Source organism: Anolis carolinensis, unplaced genomic scaffold, assembly GCF_035594765.1.
Source record: "Anolis carolinensis isolate JA03-04 unplaced genomic scaffold, rAnoCar3.1.pri scaffold_10, whole genome shotgun sequence".
Lineage (NCBI taxonomy): Eukaryota > Metazoa > Chordata > Lepidosauria > Squamata > Dactyloidae > Anolis > Anolis carolinensis.
Window position 1 is genome coordinate 25,622,840 of NW_026943821.1, and position 26,196 is coordinate 25,649,035.

At 41.9% G+C, this 26,196-nt stretch overlaps 1 protein-coding gene across 2 annotated transcripts in view; it reads right to left on the reverse strand.

The window, feature by feature from the left end:
* rps6ka1 (ribosomal protein S6 kinase A1) overlaps positions 1-26,196 on the reverse strand; it is a 66,877-nt gene that overhangs the window by 35,032 nt on the left and 5,649 nt on the right. For both annotated transcript variants that reach the window (XM_062962145.1, XM_062962143.1), the window contains exon 2: positions 18,703-18,747. In XM_062962145.1, the coding sequence (XP_062818215.1) occupies positions 18,703-18,747 (45 nt within the window). The remainder of the gene's footprint in view (positions 1-18,702; positions 18,748-26,196) is intronic.

The window sequence follows — 26,196 nt, forward strand, 5'->3', positions numbered from 1 at the left end:
TGTCTCCGGCACTCTGTCAACTGGACATATTCTGGAACTTTTCAGCGCAGAGGAAGCGGTGTAATTTCCCCACTGATAAACCACAAAGAATATTTCCAGCACAGAGACACAACTGATGAATCAGATAGGTAGTGCTGGGGTGTATGTCTCTCTGTGTTTAGAGAACATACAGTATGGCTAGAGTTTGGAGACATCACTTTTTTGGGGTTGCTGTGAGTTTTCCGGGCTGGATGGTCATGTTCCAGAAGCATTCTCTCCTGACGTTTCGCCCATATCTAGGGCAGGCATCCTTAGAGGTTGTGAGGTCTGCTGGAAACGAGGCAAGTGAGGTTTATATATCTGTGGAATAACGTCCAGAGTGGGAGAAAGAACTCTTGTCTGTTGGAGGTGAGTGTGAATGTTGCAATTGGCCACCTTGATTAGTACTGAATGGCCTTGCTATTGCTTTCCTCTTAGGATGAGAGAGAGTGACCTGATCATGATCCACTACTGGGTTTCATGAGCATGGATTCAAATCCTCATTGCCTGGACTCCATTTGGTCACCCAGAAGACCATTACTCAAACTGGGTCTCGGTAGAGGTGCCAGGAAGCCAAACTGGAAGTCTAGGGATCCAAACATTGGCATCTAGATTTACTACCAGCTCCAAATCAATGGCCAATTAGAGTGTTGATTTCTTAACTACAACAACTTAGCTTGGAGGCCGACCTAATCTGGCAACCCAGAATTGGTACCAAAGAAAAGGTATAGCCTCAAGACTAAGTCCAGTGTGCCTCCCATTTGGAGATGAAGAATAAAGCCACCCACATTCGGCATGTGGACAACTTCAACAGAAAGGAGGAAACCATGATTGAACAAAATCTGGCTCCCAGTATTAAAAAAAACTCTAAAATCAGAACAGTAAATAAGAAGCAACACTCTGAAAACAGAGGAGTTCCAGACATAAATCAATCAGGGGCAGCTAATGACTCTGAACAAAGGATCCCCCCAGGTAGGAAGAAGCCAGGAGATGAAGCTATTCAATGCTAATTAAGGTGATTAACTACAACATTCACACTGGCCTCCAACTGACAAGAGTTCTTCTCTCATCCTGGACTTTCCACAAATATATATAAACCTTCCTTGCTGAGTTTCTCCATACCTCGCAACCTCTGAGGATGCCTGCCATAGATGTGGATGAAACGTCAGGAGAGAATGCTTCTGGAACATGGCCATATAGCCCGGAAAACATACAACAACCCAATTCCACTTTAAGTTTTATAGCAAGAGACTATGGAAAATAGATTTGCAGTTCAGGCAGAGGCATTTGAGATTCCCAGCCAAGGAGTTTTAGTTCCTCACCAAACTACAATCCCCAGGATGTCAAAGGATATTGCTATAGCAACTGAAGTGCAATCATAGTGCTGTAATGACGAACGAAGCCTGAAAAAAGGGCCTGATCAAACCAACAGCACTTGGCGCACATTATGGGTGCCAATCTGCAGAAGCGCACGATGGCTTTGGAAACGCAGTTAGAATAATGACTCAGCCTGGTTTTGACAAGGCAGTGCTTTTGCATCGCATTCTTTGGATCCAAGAAATAAACAACCTTCAAATACATATAAGCCCTCGCAGAAAAAGAATTGGCTTGAACCCACAGTGGATTAGATTCATGGCGGCTTTACTGTACACTAAGGGTGCTGCCAAAATGTATTACATTCCCTTTTTTCCAAGCTTGTCTGCAAAGGCATTTGTGCTTCGATGGCAGCTGATAGGATCATAGAACCGGGCACCTTTGGCGTGCCCTGATTTTCCCAAGAGAGCACTCCAGGAGTGAGAAAACTGGCCGCTGTTGTGTATCAGGATCATATATATCCTGCAGATTATGTGGCAAAAAGTCATAGTGTGAAATTTCATCAACAGGAAGCCACTGGTAGGAGGAAACCACTCCAAAGCAGCAGCTGTCACTCTGTGATGCGCGGGATATTTCTGGCCTCGCTCCAGCGAACACATGCTAAAAAGGTTCTCATGAACTCCGTCCCTATCTCCACTTTGGACTTATTGTGGTAGGGACTTGAAGGAGAACCTTTTCTCATACCATCCTGCCTACGTTCTTAAGGAAATTTGCAGAAGACATGCTCGGCAGGATGTAGGGTAAAGAGATATACAAAACACAACGATGGTTCAAAACGACTCTGAGTCTCTGCAGTACTGGAAAAATTCTTCAGGACTCCACAGGTTTTGAATCTAATACAGGGTCTAAAATACTTATAAGATCTTCATCTGATGGTTTGATTATCTAAACCAGGGGTCCTCAAACTTTTAAAGCAGAGGGCCGGTCCACAATCCTTCGGACTGTTGAGGGGCCGAATTATCATTTGGGGAAAAAAACTGAACCAATTCCTATGCACACTGCACATATCTTATTTGTAGTGCAAAACAACAATAACAATGAAAGAACAATACAATATTTAAAAATGAAAATAATTTTAACCAACATAAACCTGTCAGGATTTCAATAGGAAGTGTGGGCCTACTTCTGGCCAATGAGATAGTCAGGTTAATTAGGATTGTTGTTGTTGTTGTGTGTCTTCAAGTCATTTCAGACTTTGGATAAGCCTAAGTCCAAAATTATTTATTCATTCATTTACTACATTTATTTACTACATTTATATCCCACCCTTCTCACCCCGAAGGGAACTCAGAGCAGTATGTACATACAATATATTATATTATTAACATAGCACAATATCAGCATTATACTATATTGAACTATACCACTATACTGTAATATTATATGTAATATATAACATATAATTAATATTATTATATGATATTATTGTTAGTTTTGTATTGTATAAAATGATAATATTATTATCAATATTATATGTATATACAATATATTATATTATTAAAACTGATATAAAAATATTATATTATAAATGAGGGCGGGGGCCAGGTAAATTACCTTGGAGGGCCGCATCCGGCCCCCGGGCCTTAGTTTGGGGACCCCTGATCTAAACTATTAGATTCAAAACCTGTGGAGTCCTGAAGAATTTTTCCAGTACTGCAGAGACTCTGAGTTGTTTGACTTATTCCAGGTTTAAGCCAATTAAATTTATAGTAAATTCCTCTAGGACCACAGAGACTTATATCATCATATATTGTTTTGGGAATGTTAAATGTATATTATGCTCTAATATACATACTGTGTTGACAACATATGTTTTTGGAATCCTGAGGAATCTTTCAAATACCGTAAAGACTTTGAGTCAGTTTGACTCTAGTACGTATTGAAGACTCTAGGTTTGCAGTTTCTTATATAATTATGTTTGATTGATAATATTTAGTAAGATACATCTGCGTATTATAACATTGACCAGGGCACTATTTTTGTGAATGTTGAATGTATATGTTGCTCTAATATACATATTGTGTTTATAACATATGTTTTGAACCATCATTGTGTTTTGTATATCTCTTTACATTGTTTAGAATAGACATCTGTGTTTATTTATTAGGATGGAGGGTAACATAGGCCACTTTCGGCTGCGATGGACGGACGAAAGAATGCCCTCCTTGTCATGGCTCATCCCATGCCAGCTTACCTCCTGCTTGGCATCAGGAAAACATGCCTTTAATTCTTCCGGGCATTTGTAAACACAGGAAACTGCCTTATACCAAGCCAAACTATTCTAGTTCAGCATGTTCTAGAACAGGCATGGGCAAACCTGGGGATTGATTCGATACTGTTTCTGTTCTGCTGCTGCAGAACCAGTTTGGACAAGTTTTCATTGCTGACTGAGTACTGCTGGCGAAGAGAGGTGTGTACTCAAAGAGGCCTTGCTATTTTTGAGGCCTGTTTGCTGCTGAGAAAAAAAAGGGGAGAAGAACCAGGACTGTATTCTTCTCAGAAGCAGATTTGTGGACTGAGAAAGGACTATTTATGACTGTGGACTTATGTAAGTGATCAGAGGGACCATCATAAATACTACTGTTTTGATCTCTTGGAATCAGTAAAGTTCCTGTGTTTTTGTTCTGCAAACCTGAGTGGCATGTTATTGTTCTGGGGGTGACTCTGGATCGCGGGCACACACAAGAACTTCCAAGGTGCTGTACACTAAATTTCAGAGGAAGGAATTGGCAAAACTATCTCTGAATATTCTTTGCCTAGGAAAACCCTATATGAAAATCATGGGGCTGCTGTAAGTCGAGGCGACTTGAAGGCTTTCACCCACAACCACAAACATTCGTATCAAAAGCATATTTCAGAACTATTTCTTTGCAGAAGTGAAAGTGCTGCTATTAACTGCCTGCTAAAAATGAAGGCATAGAAACACGGTTGAGAATTGAGCTGCATGGGGGATTTCGTCACAAGTCACCAACAAAATGCGCGCACACACACACCACCTCATCCAATTTTTAGAAACTTGTCAAAGTTGTGGCCACTGTTAACATGATTCCATCTTGTGGAAAAATTCCTTAGGCTTGTTTGGTTGAGCAGGTGGTACCTATATTTCCATTCTCTCCTGACATTTCGCCCACATCTATGGCAGGCATCCTCAGAGGAGAGAATGCTTCTGGAACATGGCCATACAGCCCGGAAAATGCACAACAAACCAGTGATTCTGGCCATGAAAGCCTTCAACAACACAAAGTCTATTATTATTATTATTATTATTATTATTATTATTATTATTATTATTATTATTATTATTATATTATGACACAGCAAACAAGATAGATATGCTGGATTTCATATCACAAAATCACAAGTTGAACACTTCCCAAGTGTCTAGGACTGTGTGATGTATTTTCGGATGACGCGCTCAGATCCCAGCAGGGTGGCCTTTTGCAGTTGGCAGATCGTAATTTTGTCAATGTCTATTATTATTATTATTATTATTATTATTATTATTATTATTATTATTACAGTAGAGTCTCGCTTATCCAACCTCCACTTATCCAACGTTCTGTATTATGAAACACAGTTGGCCTTTTAGTAGTCAATGTTTTTGTAGTCAATGTTTTCAATACATTGCGATGTTTTGGTGCTAAATTTGTAAATACAGTAGAGTCTCACTTATTCAACACTCACTTATCCAACGTTCTGGATTATCCAATGCAGTTTGCCTCCCACCCCAATCCACAGCTGTTTCTCTAGACAGCAAGGATTGAACTTTTTATGGATTTAATTTCTGACAATGTTGCTACTATAAGTTCATTTTATGTAATTCTATCTTTATTTGTAGTCAATTTGTTAGTAGCGAATGTTTTTTTAGTCAATGTTTTTGATATATTGCAATGTTTTGGTGCTGAATTTGTAAATACAGTAATTACTACATAACGTTACCATGTCCTGAACTGCTTTTCCTGTCGATTTGTTGTAAAACATGATGTTTTGGTGCTTAATTCGTAAAATCATAATGTAATTTGACTTTTAATAGGCTTTTCCTTAGTCCCTCCTTATTATCCAACATTTTCATTTATCCAATGTTCTGCCGGCCCATTTATGTTGGATAAGTGAGACCCAGTACCATCCAAGGGAGCCAAAGACCTTAAGATCATGACCGGGGGGGGGGGGGGGGGGCTAGTAGGGTGTATCTAAATGCTGTTTTATGTTTTAATATCTTAATGTTAATAGTTTTAAATTGTATTTATATGTTGATTGTTTCTATTGATTTTATGTTATATTTTATTTGCTTTGTATAATGAGGCATTGAATTTTTGCCTAAATGTATGTTGTAATCCGCTCTGAGTCCCCTGCGGGGTGAGAAGAGCAGGATAGAAATGAATAATAATAATAATAATAATAATAATAATAATAATAATAATAATAATGTATTATTATTGGTGGAATAAAAGACAACAACAACAACAACAAAAAGCTAACCAGGAAATCAAGGACCTTTGGGGAGGTGACAGGGACTTTGGGGGTGGAAAACAATAGGCTACATCTCCCCAACCCTGTTGTAAATGAGGACCTGCTTGATATTGCATAAAATAAAATAAAATAAAATAAAAATAAAAATTAGTATTATGAAGCTGATGTTCCAGGTGTCACCAAGCAACACCTGAGAGGCCAGATCCCACTGCGATCATTCAATGAGACATACACTCTCCCTCCAACAAGAACAAAAATATCTCCTCCAAGAAGAGGGCAGAAAAAAAGGCAAGTTCCATTTCCTGGCATCCTTCCTAAAGGGCTTCTACTATCTGTTGTACTAATTCCACAAACCTGAAGAGGGCATAAACACTCTGTGCGCTAAAGAGAGATTTTAAACCTGTGCAAGAAGCTCCACCAATGCAATGTCAACATCCTGACTGTTTAAAACAGTCATCCATGTTTCCTGTTGAGAAAACAGAAGCTAGCAGCACACGGGAAAAATTATAGAGAGAAAACAGAAAAACTTCAGTTAGAGAAGATATTTTCCTTATTGTCACTTCTCTGAGACAAGAGTTGAATTAACATGGAAAGAATAGGGATAGGGTGTCAATTCCGCAAAAGCGAAGAGCAGTTCAATCTGTTTCGGTTTTTGTGTTGTCGAAGGCTTTCATGGCCAGGATCACAGGATTGTTGTATGTTTTCTGGGCTGTATGGCCATGTTCCAGAAGTATTCTCTCCTGACGTTTTGCCCACATCTATGGCAGGCATCCTCAGAAGTTGTGAGGTATATGGAAGCAGGCTATAAATAAAGATTATTATTATTATTATTATTATTATTATTATTATTATTATATCCTGCTATATATACCTCACAATCTCTGAGGATGCCTGCCATAGATGTGGGCGAAACATCAGGAGAGAATACTTCTGGAACATGACCATACAGCCCGGAAAACATACAACAATCCTGTTTCATGTGTTGTCGAAGGCTTTCATGGCCGGGATCACAGGGTTGTTGTATGTCTTTCGGGCTGTGTGGCCATGTTCCAGAAGCATTCCCTCCTGACGTTTCGCCCACATCTATGGCAGGCATCCTCAGAAGTTGTGAGGTATATGGAAGCAGGCTATAAATAAAGATTATTATTATTATTATTATTATTATTATTATTATTATTATTATTATTATATCCCGCTATATATACCTCACAACGTTTCGCCCACATCTATGGCAGGCATCCTCAGAAGTTGTGAGGTATATGGAAGCAGGCTATAAATAAAGATTATTATTATTATTATTATTATTATTATTATTATTATTATTATTATTATTATATCCCGCTATATATACCTCACAACCTCTGAGGATGCCTACCATAGATGTGGGCGAAACGTCAGGAGGGAATGCTTCTGGAACATGGCCACACAGCCCAAAAGACATACAACAACCCTGCAATCCTGTTTCAGTTTTTATTCAAAACTAACCATCTGACTCACAAGTGAAAAGCAGGTAGTCGCAGGGAATTTCAGTAAACATCAGCCAGAAAAACAGTGGTGTCTGTGATCTCCAAAACACTCAAGCAGACAAACGATGTGTATTGGAAACGTCAGGAGAGAATGCTTCTGGAACATGGCCATACAGCCCAGAAAATGTACAACAATCCAGTGATTCCGGCCGTGAAAGCTTCCAACAACACATCGTTCCTACAAACAATTCAGTGCCTGAAGCAGAGAAAGCCCAGACCAACGGTAATTAAAAATAATTAGCTAAATAACTGACCATTTGCAACCCTGGTGGCATTCCCAAATGGGGAAGACCGTGTGTGTGTCAATTCCACACAAAAGGCCCAGTGGTTTCTTTTTCAGTCCAGCAAAACAAACCCCAAGGTACAAATACCTGTTCAGACAAAGCCCGGTTTGTTTTCCATCAGATATCGAGATTCCCGCAGCCGAACACACACCCATCGCGGTGCCATGGACTATGCAAGCACAATGCAACACTCAGGTTTTTTCTTTTTCTTTTTGAGGAACGGAAATACGCTGTGCAAAAAGATATGGTGTACCTGAAGGAGACAAGTGGCCTCTTGAAACTGGGAATATGTCACCCGAATTCACCAGGTTTATATTCCAGTATAAATAAGCTCATTTGAATTGCTAGAGGCAAGTTCCAAAACCCACACTGTGATGCAGGCCAAGTATCCCTTCTCTGAAACGTTTTGGATTTGAGATTGGTTTGGATTTTCAAATACAGTAGAGTCTCACTTATCCAAGCTAAACGGGCTGGCAGAAGCTTGGATAAGCAAATATCTTGGATAATAAGGAAGGATTAAGGAAAAGCCTATTAAACATCAAATTAGGTTATGATTTTACAAATGAAGCACCAAAACATCATGTTTTATAACAAATTTGACAGAAAAAGCAGTTCAGTACGCAGTAATGTTATGTTTTAATTACTGTATTTACGAATTTAGCACCAAAATATCACGATATATTGAAAAAATTGACTACAAAAAATCTTGGATAATCCAGAAACTTGGATAAGCAAGGCTTGGATAAGTGAGATTCTACTGTAGCTGTGGCGCAGCTGGCTAGTAACCAGATGCAATAAATCACTACTGACCGGGAGGTCATGAGTTCGAAGCCCGGGTCGGGTTAAGCCCCCGACCATTAAATAGCCCAGCTTGCTGTTGACCTATGCAGCCCCAAAAGACAGTTGCATCTGTCAAGTAGGGAAATTTAGGTACGCTTTATGCGGAAGGCTAATTTAACTAATTTACAACATCATAAAACTGCCAGCAAAACACGAGGAAAGGAACGAGGAAGTACAGACACTAGTGGAAGGTGAAGCAACAGCTCCCCCTGTGGCCGGAATCGTGAAGCTGGAAAAAATGTTAAATGCCTCTGTGTCTGTCTATACTGTATGTTGTTTGTCTGTTGGCACTGAATGTTTGCCATATATGTATTCATTGTAATCTGCCCTGAGCCCATTTCAGGGTGAGAAGGGCGGAATATAAATACTGTAAATAAATAAATAAATAAATATTTGCACCTAAGCACATAACGAGTTATCTTGGAGATGGGACCCAAGCCTAAACATGAAATTCATGCATGTTTCATACACACCTCATACGTATCGCCTGAAGGTAATTTTATACGCCATATTTCAAATAATGTTGCGTGTGGAACCCATTTAAATAGTTGTTGACTTGATCTTTCCTGGGAACCATGCTGTACTCAAGCTTTAAAAATTTAATGCTATCTTTCTCCCCCAAATGTGCTATATGTATAATTTGGAATTTTGCAGCTCACTATCTTGCATATCAGTAAAACAAACACTCAACACCACCCTACCAGGGAAATGCATAACCTTCCCAGGATGTGCAAACATCCCTTATGCACGAAAATGGGTATAATCTGAAGCAATAAATTCAACAGCAGGAGCATATCTGAAGTCAGTTTGGCCTGCTTGTGAAACACAGATGTGCAAAGCCCAAGGAAGGTTTGAGACAGATACATTTCAAGAACCATTGTTTACAATTCTATGCATCTTTCATTTCTGCTAACCTGGTTTGCCAAATCAATCAAATAAAATTGTAATTCAATTGGCGCAAGTTTTAATGAAGCCCAGGTCAGGGTGAGCTCCTGGCCTTTAGCCCAGCTTCTGCCTACCTAGCAGTTCAAAAGCAAAATGTGAGTAAATAAATAGGTACTGCTTTCAAAAAAAAGGAAATGCCAAAAAAATTCCAGCAATTCAATCAAGGAGGACGTTTATGAACAAAGCTTTTCAGCAGGGAGATGGAGTGATAACACCCGCTGTGGCTGGACCCGAACACAAGCCTCCGAGATGCCAAAGATGGGAAAAGCCTATATTTCTATCTATAAACAATTGTGTGTCCTGCAGTGTATAAACCTCTTTGAATGTTTGCCACATATGTATGTTCTGTGATCCACTCTGAGTCTCCTTTGGGGTGAGAAGGGCGGAATATTAAATACTGTAAATGAATAAATATGGTGATGTATTGCGAAAGGAGGACAAGTTGTCCTCCTTACGTGATTCAAAACACTTTAAACTTCAAAAATTCCTTAGAAGCTGTCACGGAAGCTAACTTGACAATTGAGTAAATGTAGCATGTGTTTTGTTCTTAAATATTACTAGCTGTGCCCGGCCACACGTTGCTGTGGCGAAGTATGGTGGTATGGGAAATAAAATATTGAGGAATTGGTGGTAGTTACGGTAAAGGGTAAAGGTTTTCCCCTGACATTAAGTCCATTATAAATGGGTTATATAGATGCGTGGAAGAGCCTTGAGTCTACACTGCCATATAATCCAGTTAAAATCAGATAATCTGTATTTTATAGGCAGTGTGGAAGAGGCCTAAGTGAGGCCTAACTCTGCCTGTCCCCTGGGCTGAGTGGGTTGCTAGGAGACCAAGTGGGCGGAGCTTAGTCTTCTAACTGGCAGCAATTGGAATAAAAACAATTATTCCTCTCCCTCTAATTAGGACTTTATTTTTCTTTTCTTTTTGTTGTATGAATGTAGAGGCATGCATGAGGGGTTGTGCTGCCAAGTTTAGTGTTTCTGGGATGTGTAGTTTTGTTGTTTTGTCCTAGGCCGAAATTTCATTACCCTTTTATATATATAGATTAGGAATGAGGGGCTAGGGACCAAGAGCCCGAGGAAGCTTCTATACCAGGAATGGGCAAATTTTGGTCCTCCCGCTGGGTGTTTTGGACTCCAACTCCCACCATTCCTGGCCTCAGGCCCCTTCCTTTTCCCCCTCAGCCGCTTAAGCGGCTGAGGGGGAAAAGGAAGGGGCCTGAGGCCAGGAATGGTGGGAGTTGGAGTCCAAAACACCCGGCGGGAGGACCAAAGTTAGCCCATGCCTGTTCTATCTAAATGCATCTTTTACAAAAACAAGACACAACGTTTGGAGCACTTTCAAAACAGCAATTGTGCAACTAAGCTATTTCCACAGCAGTCGGGGAAAAAAGCTAGCTGCTTATGAGGAATGCAGAGCTCCAAAAACAGATCCTTTTTGAATTATTAATTGGGGACTAAGCAGAAAGAGAGCAGAACTGATAGATTTGTTTAATGGCATCAAAGAAGAGTCTCCCATTAGCAGGCACACGACCATCAAGAGCTCCGGGGGTAAGAGATGCACGTGCATGAAATCACCCCAACGTTAGAGCAAAACTACTGACTTGTTAGAAATGCACTATTGAATTATGAAAACAAACAAGAAATTGACATCGAAAATGTACAAAAACCTTCTGGAATGGTCAACGGAGATGGAAGGAGTAAAAGACTATATGACTACTTGGGCAAAAGATGTAGGCCATACAATCATGTTGGAAGATTGGGAAATAATACAGCAGACAAAAAACCAGTACAAGAAAACCGCACTACAAACTAGAGCTGACAGCTGGCACAACAAAACATTGTATGGAAAGTTCCTTGACAAAATTGAAGGAAAAGCTGACAAGGAGAAGACCTGGCTATGGCTCACGAATGGGACCCTGAAGAAGGAGACAGAAGGCCTGATCCTTGCAGCCCAGGAGCAAGCCATCAGAACAAAGGAAATTAAGGCCAAGATCGAAAAATCAGCTGATGACCCAAAGTGCAGACTCTGCAAGGAAACCGACGAAACCATTGATCATATCCTCAGCTGCTGTAAGAAAATTGCACAGACAGACTACAAACAGAGGCACAACTATGTGGCCCAAATGATTCATTGTAACTTATGCCTCAAGTACCACCTGCCAGCAGCAAAGAACTGGTGGGATCACAAACCTGCAAAAGTATTGGAAAATGAGCAGGAAAAGATACTGTGGGACTTCCGAATCCAGATTGACAAAGTTCTGGAACACAACACACCAGACATCACAGTTGTGGAAAAGAACAAGGTTTGGATCATTGATGTCGCCATCCCAGGTGACAGTCGCATTGATGAAAAACAACAGGAAAAACTCAGCTGCTATCAGGACCTCAAGATTGAACTTCAAAGACTCTGGCAGAAACCAGTGCAGGTGGTCCCGGTGGTGATGGGCACACTGGGTGCCGTGCCAAAAGATCTCAGCCGGCATTTAGAAACAATAGACATTGGCAAAATTACGATCTGCCAACTGCAAAAGGCCACCCTGCTGGGATCTGCGCGCATCATCCGAAAATACATCACACAGTCCTAGACACTTGTGAAGTGTTCGACTTGTGATTTTGTGATATGAAATCCAGCATATCTATCTTGTTTGCTGTGTCATAATAAAATAATAATAATAATAATAATAATAATAATAATAATAATAATAATAATGACTTTATTTTTATACCCCGCTCCATCTCCCCGAAGGGACTCGGGGCGGCTTACATGGGGCCTTGCCCGATAAAATAATCAAATATCAAAACACAGCAATAAAACAGTTATCCAATAAAAACATCAATTACAGTAAAAACAATCGTTAAAATCAACATAAAACATACAATATTCACACTGGAGACTAATTCATGGAACCCCGGCAACGTGCAACATGTGCCGAAATGGGCCGAAATGGGGAAGGTAATTTCACAGTGGACAATAAAAACAATAAAAAATGTGGACAATAAAAAACAAATGGATATATGCGCCAGATTTAAAGGAAAATTGGATTAAGATGATGTATTGTTGGTACATCACACCTCAAAAACTGGCAAAAATGTACCCAAAAATGAGTGATAAATGTTGGAAATATGAAGAAAAAACGGGGACGTTTATACACATGTGGTAGAATTGTAGAGTGGCTAAGAAATACTGGTCGGAGATTCATGAGGAGGTAGAGAAAATTTTAAATGTAAAAATTCAATTGAAATAAGAATATTGTTTGCTGGGAATAATCGATTTTAAAATGACAGAAAATGAAGAGAAACTTTTCCACTTTTTAACAATGGCAGCCAGGATCAACTATGCGAAAGTCTGGAGATCCAAGGAAAAACCCACAACTGATCAATGGATACTAAAGATAATGGACACTATGAATATGGACTCATTGACTCAAACAATAAAATATTTCCAAGGAGTAAAAAGTAAAAAAACAGATTGGTCACCATTAAAGAAATATATGCTACAAAGGAAAAGGAAAATGTTAATAACGATTTAGATGAAAAAGCAAGAACGAAACAAAACAAGGTCTAAAGATTTTAAACAAGGTTTAAAAATGTAATAATAATAATAATAATAAAACTTTATTTATACCCCGCCACCATCTCCCCAACGGGGACTCGGGGCGGCTTACATGGGGCCATGCCCAAGACAATACAATAGACCATAACATAATACAATTAAATAATACATTACATAAAATAAAACAGTACAACATAAGATCAAAACAGCAATATAACACGAGCGGGCCGCATGAATACTACATTTAAAAACTAGATTAAAAATTAAAACTCTGGGTGAGAAAGGGATCAGAATAAAACCTCGAGGGACGGGACATCAGATAGTGAACCAGTCTAGAGGATAAATATCGGGGGGGAGTAGCATAGAACATTTACTCTCCGAAAGCACACCGGAAGAGCCATGTTTTTAAATCTTTCCTGAAGGCTAAAAGGGTGGGGGCTTGCCTGATTTCAATGGGCAGCGAGTTCCACAAGCGAGGGGCCACCGCAGAGAAGGCCCTCTCCCTTGTTCCTACAAGGCGAGCCTGAGATATAGGTAGTGGCGACAGGAGGGCCTCCCCCGATGATCGGAGAGGTCGGGCAGGTTTATGATAGGAGATACGGTCACGAAGGTAGGCGGGTCCCAAACCGTTTAGGGCTTTATAAATGATGGTCTGCACCTTGAATTGGGACCGGAAGATGAACGGCAGCCAGTGGAGCTCCTTAAACAGGGGAGTAGATCTCTCCCTGTAACTCGCCCCCGTTATTAGTCTGGCGGCCGAACGTTGGACCAGCTGTAACTTCCGGGCCGTCTTCAAGGGAAGCCCCACGTAGAGCGCATTACAGTAGTCCAGTCTAGAGGTAACTAATGCATGCACCACCGTGGTCAAGTCAGACTTCACGAGGTATGGTCGCAGTTGGCGCACAAGTTTGAGTTGTGCAAAAGCCCTCCCGGCCACCGCCGACACCTGCGCTTCAAGCGTCAGCGCTGAATCCAGGAGGACCCCCAAACTGCGGACCTGTGATTTCAGGGGGAGTGCAACCCCGTCCAGCACAGGTTGCCACCCAATACCCCGATCCGACGAGCGACTGACCAGGAGGGCCTCTGTCTTGTCAGGATTGATCCTCAGCTTGTTCCTCCTCATCCAGTCCGCCACAGCGGCCAGGCACTGGTTCAGCACCCAAGGAGCTTCCTTGGAGTCAGGTGGGAATGAGTAGTGGATTTGTGTGTCATCTGCGTAGAGATGGCAACACCCTCCAAAACTCCGGATGACCTCTCCCAGCGGTTTCATGTAGATGTTAAAAAGCATGGGGGATAAAATAGACCCTTGCGGGACCCCACAGGTCAAAGGCCAGGGGTCCGAGCAGGTATCCCCCAGCTTCACCATCTGGGAACGGCCCTCCAGGAAGGACTGGAGCCACTGCAAAACAGTGCCACCGAGTCCCATCCCGGAGAGCCTCCCCAGAAGGATACCATGGTCGATGGTATCGAAAGCCGCAGAGATGTCCAGGAGAACCAGCAGGGTCACACTCCCCCTGTCCAGTTCCCTGCGGAGGTCATCCACCAAGGCGACCAAAGCCGTCTCAGTGCTGTACCCAGGCCTGAAGCCAGACTGTGAGCGGTCCAGAAAATCAGTGTCATCGAGGAACTCCTGGAGCTGCGTGGCCACCACCCGCTCCAGAACCTTGCCCAAAAACGGGAGGTTGGAAATTGGTCTGTAGTTGTTACATACAGATGGGTCTAGCGAGGTCTTTTTTAGTAACGGTTTTACCACCGCTTGCTTAAAACAAGATGGAAATGACCCCTGACCCAGGGAGGCATTTATTATAGCCACAAACCAATCCAACAACCCCTCTTTGGCCTGCTTAACCAGCCAAGAGGGACAAGGATCCAGAGCACAAGTGGTCGCCCTCACAGACCCAAGAATCCCCTCCACGTCATCCGGAAGAACAAGCCGGAAAGAATCCCACAAAATCGGACAGACAGGTGCCTCGGTTACCTCCGCTGGAACTACAATTAAGCTGGAGTCCAACTCATGGCGTATCTGAGCAACTTTGCCTGCAAAGTGGTGCGCAAAATCGCTGCACCTAGTTGCCAAGTCATCAGGAAGCCCCTGGGTCTCAGGAGGCCGCAGGAGCTCCCCAACAACTCGGAACAACTCCGATGGCCTGTTGGCCGCAGACGCTATGCGGGCAGTCGTGAAAGCTTTCCTGGCTGCTCGCAGAGCCACGGAGTAAGCCTTAATAGCGGCTTTAGCCCGTGTTTGGTCAGACACATCCCGAGATTTCCTCCAGATGCACTCTAGTCCCCTCCTCGCACGCTTCATCACAGCCAGCTCCTCAGTGAACCAAGGAGTCGACATGACTCTACGCAGCGAAAGAGGACGTTCGGGAGCGATCGTGTCAAGTGCCCTTGTCAGCTCACTATTATAGCGATCAGCCAGGACATCGACAGGATCGCCAGTCTCCAGAACAGGAAGATCCCCAAGAGACCTCAGGAGTCCATCCGGATCCATCAGCCTCCTGGGGCGGACCATCTTAATGGGTCCACCACCCCTGCGGAGGTTAGAAGACACGGCGAAACTCAAACAGATCAGATGATGGTCAGACCATGACAATGGAAGAATATTTTGCTCTTCCACTCTGACTGTCCCACCGTCCACAATGAAGACGAGGTCCAGCGTGTGTCCCGCCTGATGTGTGGGCCCAGATATAACTTGAGTCAGCCCCATGGTCGTCATGGCAACCATGAAATCCTGAGCTGCACCTGTCAAAGAGGTCTCGGCATGAATATTAAAGTCCCCCAAAACTATGAGTTGTTGGGAGACCAGGGCCGAATTGGAGACCACTTCTGCTAGCTCGGACAGAGAGACTGCTGGGTCGCGGGGTGGACGGTACACCAGCAGAATCCCCAAGCTGTCTCGGGCTCCCACCTTCAGGAAGACACACTCAAACCTCGAAGACTGCGGAACGGCGCATCTGATCAGGGCGATGGACTGCCGAAAGATCACCGCGACTCCTCCTCCCCGCCCCCCAGCCCTGGCCTGCTGATGCACCCCGAAACCTGGTGGGCACAGCTGAGTGAGATTCACCCCACCCAGCTCGTCCAACCACGTCTCGGTGATGCATGCCAGATCCGCCCCCTCATCCAGGATCAAATCCTGGATAACAGCTGTTTTACCGTTGACGGATCTGGCGTTCAAAAGCAGGACCTTAAGGCTGGGAGGTCTGTCCTGAAGACTACCACACCTATTCCTCTCCAGGGTCGCAAAAACTCTGTTGCGCTTCTCCCTGGGTCGAAAGTGACCGAAAGTGACTGTTGCGCTTCTCCCTGGGTCGAAAGTGAAAATGTAGCTTAAAAAAAGAAAAGAAATGCACTATTAAATGTTTTAACTCTTCCGCAATATGTTTATGTATGCCTGCACATCAGTGTAGACCATCTCTGCTGTTTGTGGGCGAAATTACCCATGAAAGCCTTTGACAATGCATCAGATACCATGGTTTACAATGCAGAGACCGGTGAGAACAGTCTCTAACCAGAACAGTATAGCACATTATTATCCATTTAAATGCCACAATAGGCAGTCCGTTGTTTCCAAGGGAGCTTTGGGAATGATTTTCAGTTTTAGGCAGCTGAGATCGCAGCATCTATATCAGGCATGGGCAAACTTGATGTTTTGGAGTTCAACTCCAATTCAACCAACCCAACAGTACTTGAAAGTGATGGGATACTGGTACACAGAAGTTGGGCTGTTGTTGCTAATACTGAACAGCAGCAGAAACAATGCTCAGCACAGCTGCTGCAGGGTAGAAAGCAAAGTATTTTATCTACTGCATCGCACAGAGGTAGGAATGGATTCACTACCCAAATTCTCAGCAAATCCAATACACCAGACAATGCAAACTCACCGTCTCCGCTCTCCCCTTCTGCCACCCCCTTTCTTTCCAGAAGACGGAAAGTAATCTGAACGCCTGAATCAGGGAAGCAGCGTGAGCCAAGAAAAAAGACCGGTGCTTAGCTTGCATCAAGTTGCATTTAGACTGCAGCATATAAAGAGCCCGGGTTTGTAAGAAATCACAACCACCTTCCCCATCTGGAGTCTGTTGGACGTACTGGACCGCAATTCCCATCATGTCCAGTCAACATAGTCACTGAAGCACCATGGCTGGGGATGCTGGAAACTGCAGTCCAGCCTGTCTGGAAGGTCCTGAATTGAGAAATGTTGAACTATAGAGATAAGTCTGGAACACCCTCCCCAGAGAGATCAGACAAGTTCCAACTCTTTTGGGCATGTCATATACAAGTGGTATGGCGATGTGCCCAGGCTTTTAATGAATAAACGATAATGACACAGACTGACCTATGGAGGTTTTCGGATGAACGGATTTGAGCATATATATTTTAAAATTTATATACTGTAATTTTATATTGTATTTAATTGTTTTTTAACTGATTTTATGTACTGTTGATTGATTTTGTATAGGCATCTAATTGTGCCAGTGTTGTAAGCCGCCCTGAGTCCCTTCGGGTGAGAAGGGCGCGATATAAATATTGGAAATAAAATAAATAAATAAATAAGTCCACCAAGGTATGCGAGATCGATTTGCTATCTGAAGTAATAATACATAATATTATAACATATAATATGATATATATATTATTGCAGGCCGTGGTTGTGCAATGGGTTAAACCCTTATTCTGCTGAACTTCTGACCTGAAGGTTGGCAGTTCGAACCCACGGGATAGGTGAGGTCCCGTTGTTAGCCCTAGCTCCTGCCAACCTAGCGGTTCAAAAACAAATGTGAGTAGATAAATAGATACTGCTTTGGTGGGAAAGGCATATAGACGCTCCAAGCAATCATGCCGGTCACACGACCAGGAGGTGACAACACAGGCTCCTCAGCTTGGAAATGGAGAAGCCTTTGCCTTTGTCGGTGTATGTGTGTCTCATGGTATTGTAACAAGGCATTGAATGTTTGCCTGTATCTGTTTACACTGTAATCTGCTCTGATTCCCCATGGGGAGAAGGGCAGAATATAAATAAAGTGTTATTATTATTATTATTATTATTATTATTATTATTATTATTATATCATATTCTGTAATATACTAAGATACAATGTTATGTTTATGCATATAGAGTTAATTGTAGTACATAATCTTTCAGTACTGAAAGCTTTCACAGAGGATTGTGTTTCAGAACACATTTAGTAATATTTTCCTTCGATCCAACATGACTCTCCTCAGAAGAACTCATGCCTCTTGTCATTATGAAATTCTCATGTCATATACAAGTGCTATGAAAGCAGGAGCAAATGTTCTTAGTACACATCAATGGGAGCTCAACAAAACGTTCAGTCTTCTCCTACAAGACACTCTACTTCTACGACACTCACACACAACAATCCCATCCACGGAGGATTATTTCCTGGGTGGGCAGAGAGATGCTTCCTTGTGATTTCTCCCCAATATGTCAAACCTTGATGTTCCCCAAATCCTGCTCTTCCCTGTTGTGCTGTCAATCGGTGCATCTCAAACCCCAATGTCTGTGACTCCAACTCCCAGAATCCCCATGCTATGTTTCCCAGGGATGATGGGAGCTCTAGTCCAAAATACATACATACACACATATTTTTAGAACGATCAGTTTCAGCATAGGCAAGGCAAACACTCCTTTCCAGAAGAAGGCTTTCCTCTGGAGTCTTACCTTTGACAGAGCATCTTTTCTTTCTTCTGGAGCAGCTTGGCCATTCTGGAAAACAAAACATCCCATTAGCAATACTATACGACCTGAAGTAATGCTATATTTTGAGCATAGAAGTATCCCATAAAATAGCACTGGGGAGTTCAGAAATCCACAAACAGTTCTGAAGACGGGAAGAGAATATGTTAGGTTGTGGGTAAATGAAACCGTAGCTATTGACTCCGTGGATAATGGGTCCTACTGTATAAGCAATGTCACCAAAATTGCACTGCTTGATGTTTATACTTTCACTGGCTTGATACCTGATAACAGTTTCAAAAATTCAGTGTCTTTCTTTGCACCTAAGACGCTTTGTCATGTTATCATTTATTCAAATGACACAGTCCAGTTTAATAAGGATGGATAACAAATAAATCAAGATGAATATCACAAACCTTATAAATATCTAGGTAAAAGTAACGTTAAGTCCAGTCGTGTCCGACTCTGGGGGTTGGTACTCATCTCCATTACTAAGCCAAAGAGCCGGCGTTGTCCGTAGACACCTCCAAGGCCATGTGGCCGGCATGACTGCATGGAGTGCCGTTACCTTCCCGCAGAAATGGTACCTATTGATCTACTCACATTTGCATGTTTTTGAACTGCTAGGTTGGCAGAAGCTGGAGCTAACAGTGGGTGCTCATTCCGCTCCCCGGATTCAAACCTGCAACCTTTCGGTCTGCAAGTTCAGCAGCTCGGCGCTTTAACACGCTGCACCACCGGGGCATGTAAATATCTACATGACCACAAATTGATGTCAAAATAGCATTGCATTAGAGTGCTACCTTAAGACACCACCGCAAAATATGGATGCTGTAAGGAAGGAGTTAATGATTCCAAGGATGACTCAGCCAGGACTAATCTTGGCCAGGGCGTGCCCCACAGGTAGCCAAGAGGCAGCTGCACTTACAGGAAACTCTCTCAGCAGGAACGTTTTTTTTTATCAGCTGGATCCTTGCCCTACCGTCCAGAGGTACAAAGTCAACCAAGGAGAACAGCCAGCACAAGCTGAATTGTGATCTCAAGAAACCTGTTCGGATTCTGTCTAGTTCTTGGATTGCCATACACCTTTCTGAAATGTTCCATGCTTTACCAAAAAAGGGAAGATGTACAGGGCAGTCCACATGTTACAGAGAAGATAGATTCTGTAGGGTTGTTCTTAAGTTGCATCTGTATGTAAGTTGGAATAGGTACATTTTAGGTGTAACTCCAGCCAAATAATATATATTAACCATTCCATATGCTCTCAAAAAGCATACACACACACACATATATCTATATGTATAAAAGAGTGATGGTATCACGGCAGCGGACAAAACAACAAAAGTAAACACCCCATAACCTCAAAAATTGACAGCACAACCCCTCATCCATGCCTCTAGGTTGATACAACAAAAAGAAAAGAAAAATAAAGTCCTAATTAGAGGGAGAGGAATAATTGTTTTTATCCAATTGCTGCCAGTTAGAAGGCTAAGCTCCACTCACTTGGTCTCCTAGCAACCCACTCAGCCCAGGGGACCCTTTACCTTAACTACCACCAATAATTTATCCTGTTTTTATTACGGTCTTACCATTTATGTGTTTTAAATGAAATTTTTATCCTCTATTGTTGTTTATATTGATATATTGTATAATTGTTTTATCTTTTTATATTGTGATTGTATTGTGTTGCTTATATTTTGTTTTTATGTTGTTTGGGCCACTGCCCCATGTAAGCCGCCCCGAGTCCCCATGGGGAGATGGTGGCGGGATATAAATAAAGTTTTATTATTATTATTATTATTATTATTATTATTATTATTATTATTATTAATTCTTCAATACTTTATTTCCCATACCACCATACTTCGCCACAGCAATGCGTGGCTTGGCACAGCTAGTATACATATACTTATATACACATATACATATATACAAACCCACCCACACACACACACACACACACACACATATATATATACATACATGATAATGCTTCAGCAGAGACCCATTTCTCCCTGATAATAACTCTTCCAGAAGTGAATTTTCCTTTTGAGGGGTAATAGCAAGCCATCTTGGAAATGGAACCCAAATCGCAAAATTCACTTGTGTTTCATATACACCTTATTACACATACTCTGAAGATATTTTATTCACAAAAATTGATTTTCCCATCTCCCACCTTAAAGACATTCAATGAAAATATTGTCACTTAGTATTCAATATTTTAATAGTGTTGCGATTGCAACAAAGTTTGTGTATGTGAAACCATCAAACTGCAAAGTTGTTACCGTTTCAGTAGCAATTTTGGATTATGGACTGTTACAGAGATTTGGATAAGACATGCTCAGCCTATATTGCAAATGGGGAAGAGGAGACTAAGAAAGAGCACCTTGTTTAAAGTCACCTGTCAAAGCTGACATTTGAATCCATTTGAATTATTCATAATTCAGTCTCCAAACCACTACATTTTGTCTCAGCTATTGCTAATTTCGCTAGCAAAAGAGCCCTGCAATAGTTTGTCTTTTCTCACTATCCTGCCTCAATCTTTTCCCTCCAAGACAGAATATACCTTTCCAATTACCGAACCAAGTCTGGATGGTTATATAACTTCTCACCTGCGGCTACTGCGCTGGGAGAAGATGTTTATCTGGAGGCAACTTGCTTGTTAAAGCCCTTTAATTCCATATAATCCTCTGTGCAGACAGAAAGCAATGTGCAAAAGTGAACCGTAGAAGCCAAGGCAAGTTCTGAAGCTGAGCAACAGAGGAGACGTAGGGCTTCGATCGCAGGAAATGTGACACCAAATCACTACCGCCGTTAAGAACCCTGGAAGCATCAGCCTCGGAGCATTAGCTGAGCAAAGACCATTCATGGCAAGAAGAAGGGGAAAGGGAAACATAATACTCAGAAGAAACAACCACAAAGTGCAGAGGTGGGTGGGAAGATCTGTCCCTCCATCAGAAGACACAATCTACCAGGAATCTAGAGTAAGTTCATAGCAATTGACTCAACTCCTAGTTCAATGTCACAAAAAACCTCTTAAGATTCAACCCATCTTTTAGTCCAGTTGCCAATTGGTGGTGAAGCAAGAGGTGGACATATTAGTGGAGGCCTCAGACTTCAGATTTTCTATTCAAGAGAAGTAAGGTTTGCCCAACCCACTGCTGGGAAGGATGTGTGTTTCAAGTCACCTATCAAAGTATAGACACACAATGAATCTTATAGGGGTGTCTTAGGCAGGCATTCAGAGAAAAACAGCCTTGGTCATAGATCCATGGAGAATAAATGACGAAAGGTTGAATGAGCTGGACCACTTGACCAGGGACCACTTTGACCAAGGACCATTCTCCGACATTAGTATCAAAAGGGTAACAAATCAGTTTTTGTCAACTTTAGATTCTGTGTGGTTACCTGGGGTGCGGATTCAGAAAATTGCATTGGATAGACCACATCAACTCTAGTTTCTGATACAGAACGTATGCCATCCAGTAGTCACCATCTGCTCGCCCACCGAAAACGATATTGAATAATCTAGAGCCGATGTGGTCTATCCAATGCAATGTTCTGAATTAGCATCCCAAATAACCACAGGAATAGCCCTAAAACGAAGACATGAAGGCACCACATGGAACAGCTCTGCTCAGGGAGAAGGAGGAGAAGCAGCAGTCAGGAGGCTTATTGTCGCACCTTTTGTGGGTAGGCAGCTTCTCTCCTCCCGACATCCCTGTTGCCTTGGCACTATAAGATGGTTTCACGAGACCAGTCGCGCTCGTTGTAACAGTGTAGTAATGGTTAAGCCGTTGACCATATTTTAGTTCTTGGGGACCACTGGTGGTCCACAGACCACAGACTGGGAACCACTGCTATAGAGGAAGGACCAGCAAACCACATTTAAGCACTCCTTGTCTAAGAAAACTATGAAGTTAACGAGTCAACAGGCAATATGAGGATTGTATAATTTCTGAACGGTAAATTAATTCCACCTTAGGGTTGCTTATGCAACGTTTACATTCGCTCCACTGCTGCTATATTAACATAATAAAGCACCAGCAAAGCTTCAATGTTGTTTAGCAAACCCTGTTTAGCAAACTCCATTCAATCCCTCAACCTTGCTTCCCAGTCACCTTTACCGATGCATAAAATCAAACCTTTGTGAAGACAGCAGCATTCGAATTAGGTGTACAATGAGAGTAACAAATACACAATGATCAGTCAATCTCCCAACCAGGCATGGAGCACATCCGTCTCGCAGGGCATATCCCTATTCAGTGTGTCAGAAAGCATTGCTTTACTTGAGTACCCAAGCTCACTGCGGTTCACTAGATTATATTTTAGTGCTGTTTTGCTCCTGCTGTTGCTAGCAAAGGGTCCCACGCTCCCATACAGCTCTTGGCATGAAAGTCGGAATTCATTAGGCACCAAAAAGTCTTGCACGGTGGTTTGGAAAACAACACAAGAGAAAACACAATGCTAATGAGCACAGCTCTAGCATTCAAACTGAATAATTTCAGGCTCTCCGGTTGAACACAAAAACTGCCAGGTGAAACCTGAATGGTACCTTCAATGTCTATCTGGACAACAGCTAGCCTACAGTGTTCATATCTATCCCATTTCAGTCCAAGACATACATCTTGGACATCTCCCTGAAAAGTTACAACAGGTTCATACAACACTATGAACCTGGAAATTAATCTCAAACTGGCTATACATCACGGAACAGTGAGATGAAACGTGATCGGAGGATTCGTCTCCTTAACAAAGCTAGGGTGATGGTGGAGAGGAATGAAGTCTGTCCTAGCCATTTCCCCAACATATTGGTTTTCTATGTACACTGTAATTTGCTCTTAAAAAGCCCACGCAAACACAGAGCTCAATAGTGTAACTCAGCAAGAGCCGAACTACATAATTCTCCCAACTGTTTGTTTCAGCTTGAATGGGTTGCGGTCTTACATACATAACTAAGCCCACTGAACATGGAAAGTCATGCTCAAAGAGGGGATTCTGGCACAATGACAGCATTTATAGCACAGCTAGAGAAATCTACAGCCCTGTTGTATAACCACAGCAGGGTTTGGAGTTTGCATCTGCAAGGAAAAGTCGCTTCAAAGACTGCAATCATTGGAAAGATTTCTCCAGACAGATGTGAACAATGGTTCATGATTATAGTAGGACTTCCGCATTCGCTGGTGTTAGGGGCACAGGATAGCCAAGAAAGTGGGGAAACTATCAATAAAAAGGCACTTTTTAAATAGAGAGGATTCCTCTTTAGGAATCTCTAGATCCTCTGGTGTGACTCCATGGTCAGCTTCTCCCAGAGAGACCATATTAATCAAATCCCGCAAAAAATCAAATCTGGAAAAGTTAAATCTGCAAATGTGGAGGGTTGGCTATAATTGCATTTCTATCTTTTGTCCCCTCCAAGGAGCCAGGGTTATATGCAGAGCTCTTCCCCTATTTGACATCATTACAAGTCTGAAAAGTATGTTAGGAGAGATGGCAATTTGCACAGTGCAGACATAGTTGACGGGGACTTGCAATTGAATCTCTCCAGTCTGAATCTGGCACCAACCACAACATCACACTGATGAAAATATGACCTCTGTGTTTTGAACGGCACTTACCATCTCCCTGTACAGTCATGACAATCCGATAGAGAAGCAACAGGGAACCTTGGAGGGATTATTTATTTATTTACTACATTTATATCCTGTTCTTCTCACCCCCGAAGGGGACTCAGAGCGGCTTACAAATCAAATGTACATACAATATATTATTAGCCTAGCACAATATAAGCATTAAATTACTATATTGTACTATATCATTTTATGGTAATATTATTAGTAATATTACATTTAATATATAATATATAATTAATATTATTATATTGTATTATTAGTATAATATGAGTTCATAACACCCCTGCTTTTATCTCCCTCTCAATCTGAATGTGTTTGTGTGCACGTACCTTTTGTGTAAGTGTGATTTATTGTTATAATTGTATTGTTTTACTTTGTTTAATAATGTGTATTATGTTGTTATGTAATGTTTGTGTTTGCTTTTATGACTGTAAACCGCCCTGAGTCCAATCCGGGAGATAGGGCGGTATATAAATAAAGTTTTTATTATTATTATTATTATTATTATTATTATTATTATTATTATTTTCTTACCAAGCAAAATGTATGGATAAGCATGCTGAGCAAGTAGGAGAGGAAGGAGGAAATGCTCAGAAACAAGACCTCGAACATGCACTTGTTGTTGTGTGCCTTCAGGTTTTTTTCTGACTTATGGTGATGCGAAAGCAAACCTCCCATGAGGTCTTTGTGGGGCCGAGAGAGTGCCACTTGCCCAATGTCATCCTATGGGTTTCCATGGCTAAGTGGGGCATCGAAACCGAGTCTACAAAGTCGTATTCTAAAGCACAAAACACTACGACGAGTTGGTTCTCAGCATGGATGAGGTGGGGAAGATAGCAGGCCAAATCACAGGTGTTTTAGCAATGGATACCCGCATGGGAATATTGGGTTGGTCTGCCTGGTCCTTGTGGTCTCTTCCATCTCTAAGATTGTATGTTCTTATCTGGATGGATGCCATGCAAATAGAATTGGAGTAGGAAACATACACACACTCATAGGCATGACTAATCCCCAAAACCAAGATACCAACACTTGCACAGCTTGAGAAATGCAAACACAACATTTCCTCCTGCTCCCCCAATACAATCACGATAACACCCATGTCCTGTGACTCAGACACCCCAAGAATTGAGAAAATATCCCAGAGTAACGTACACCTTCCTTTTCTACCTATGATTCTTGGGGAAAAACACCTGCTTCTGCATCAGGTGTGTTTGCAGGCAAAAAAACTGGCAAAAAATGCTTTAACCATCATGAAAACACATTAACTAGGAATTCTGCATCCATTAGATTTCTGCCTGACAAACAGAGGAGCTCTAGGAAAGAGACAGATGGATGTGAGGGAGAGAACAAACAAACACATATTAGATCAACTATTGTTTCTGTAATGCACGCACACGGGAAGATTTTATAGCGTAGCAATGCTTGGGTCAACACTCTGCCATATGCTAACTCACAATTCATGCAGCTAGTCTGAGCTTCTGTTCCAAACGCACAAAAATATGTATTCTTATTAGCCAGGTTGTACAAGTTCCTTGCATTTTATGAACTAACAAACTAGTCCGAGTATTGAAATGGTTTTGGTCACACTGGGAGATGACCTATGACAGACATCAGAAAGAGAAGTCCATTCCTGTTGGTTCTGCTGCACTTCTCAGTAGTTTAGGAACATAAAACAATACCCACTTCATCATAAAAAAGAGTTAAGGTAGTCCATTCTGCTAGTGGATTAGCCATGGAAAATCCACAAACAAGGTGCTCAAAGACATCGTGCCTTTGATACAGGAAGAACCGAATGGCCCTGCAACTTGAAAGCCTGGCTGCTTCCTGCCTGGGGGAATCC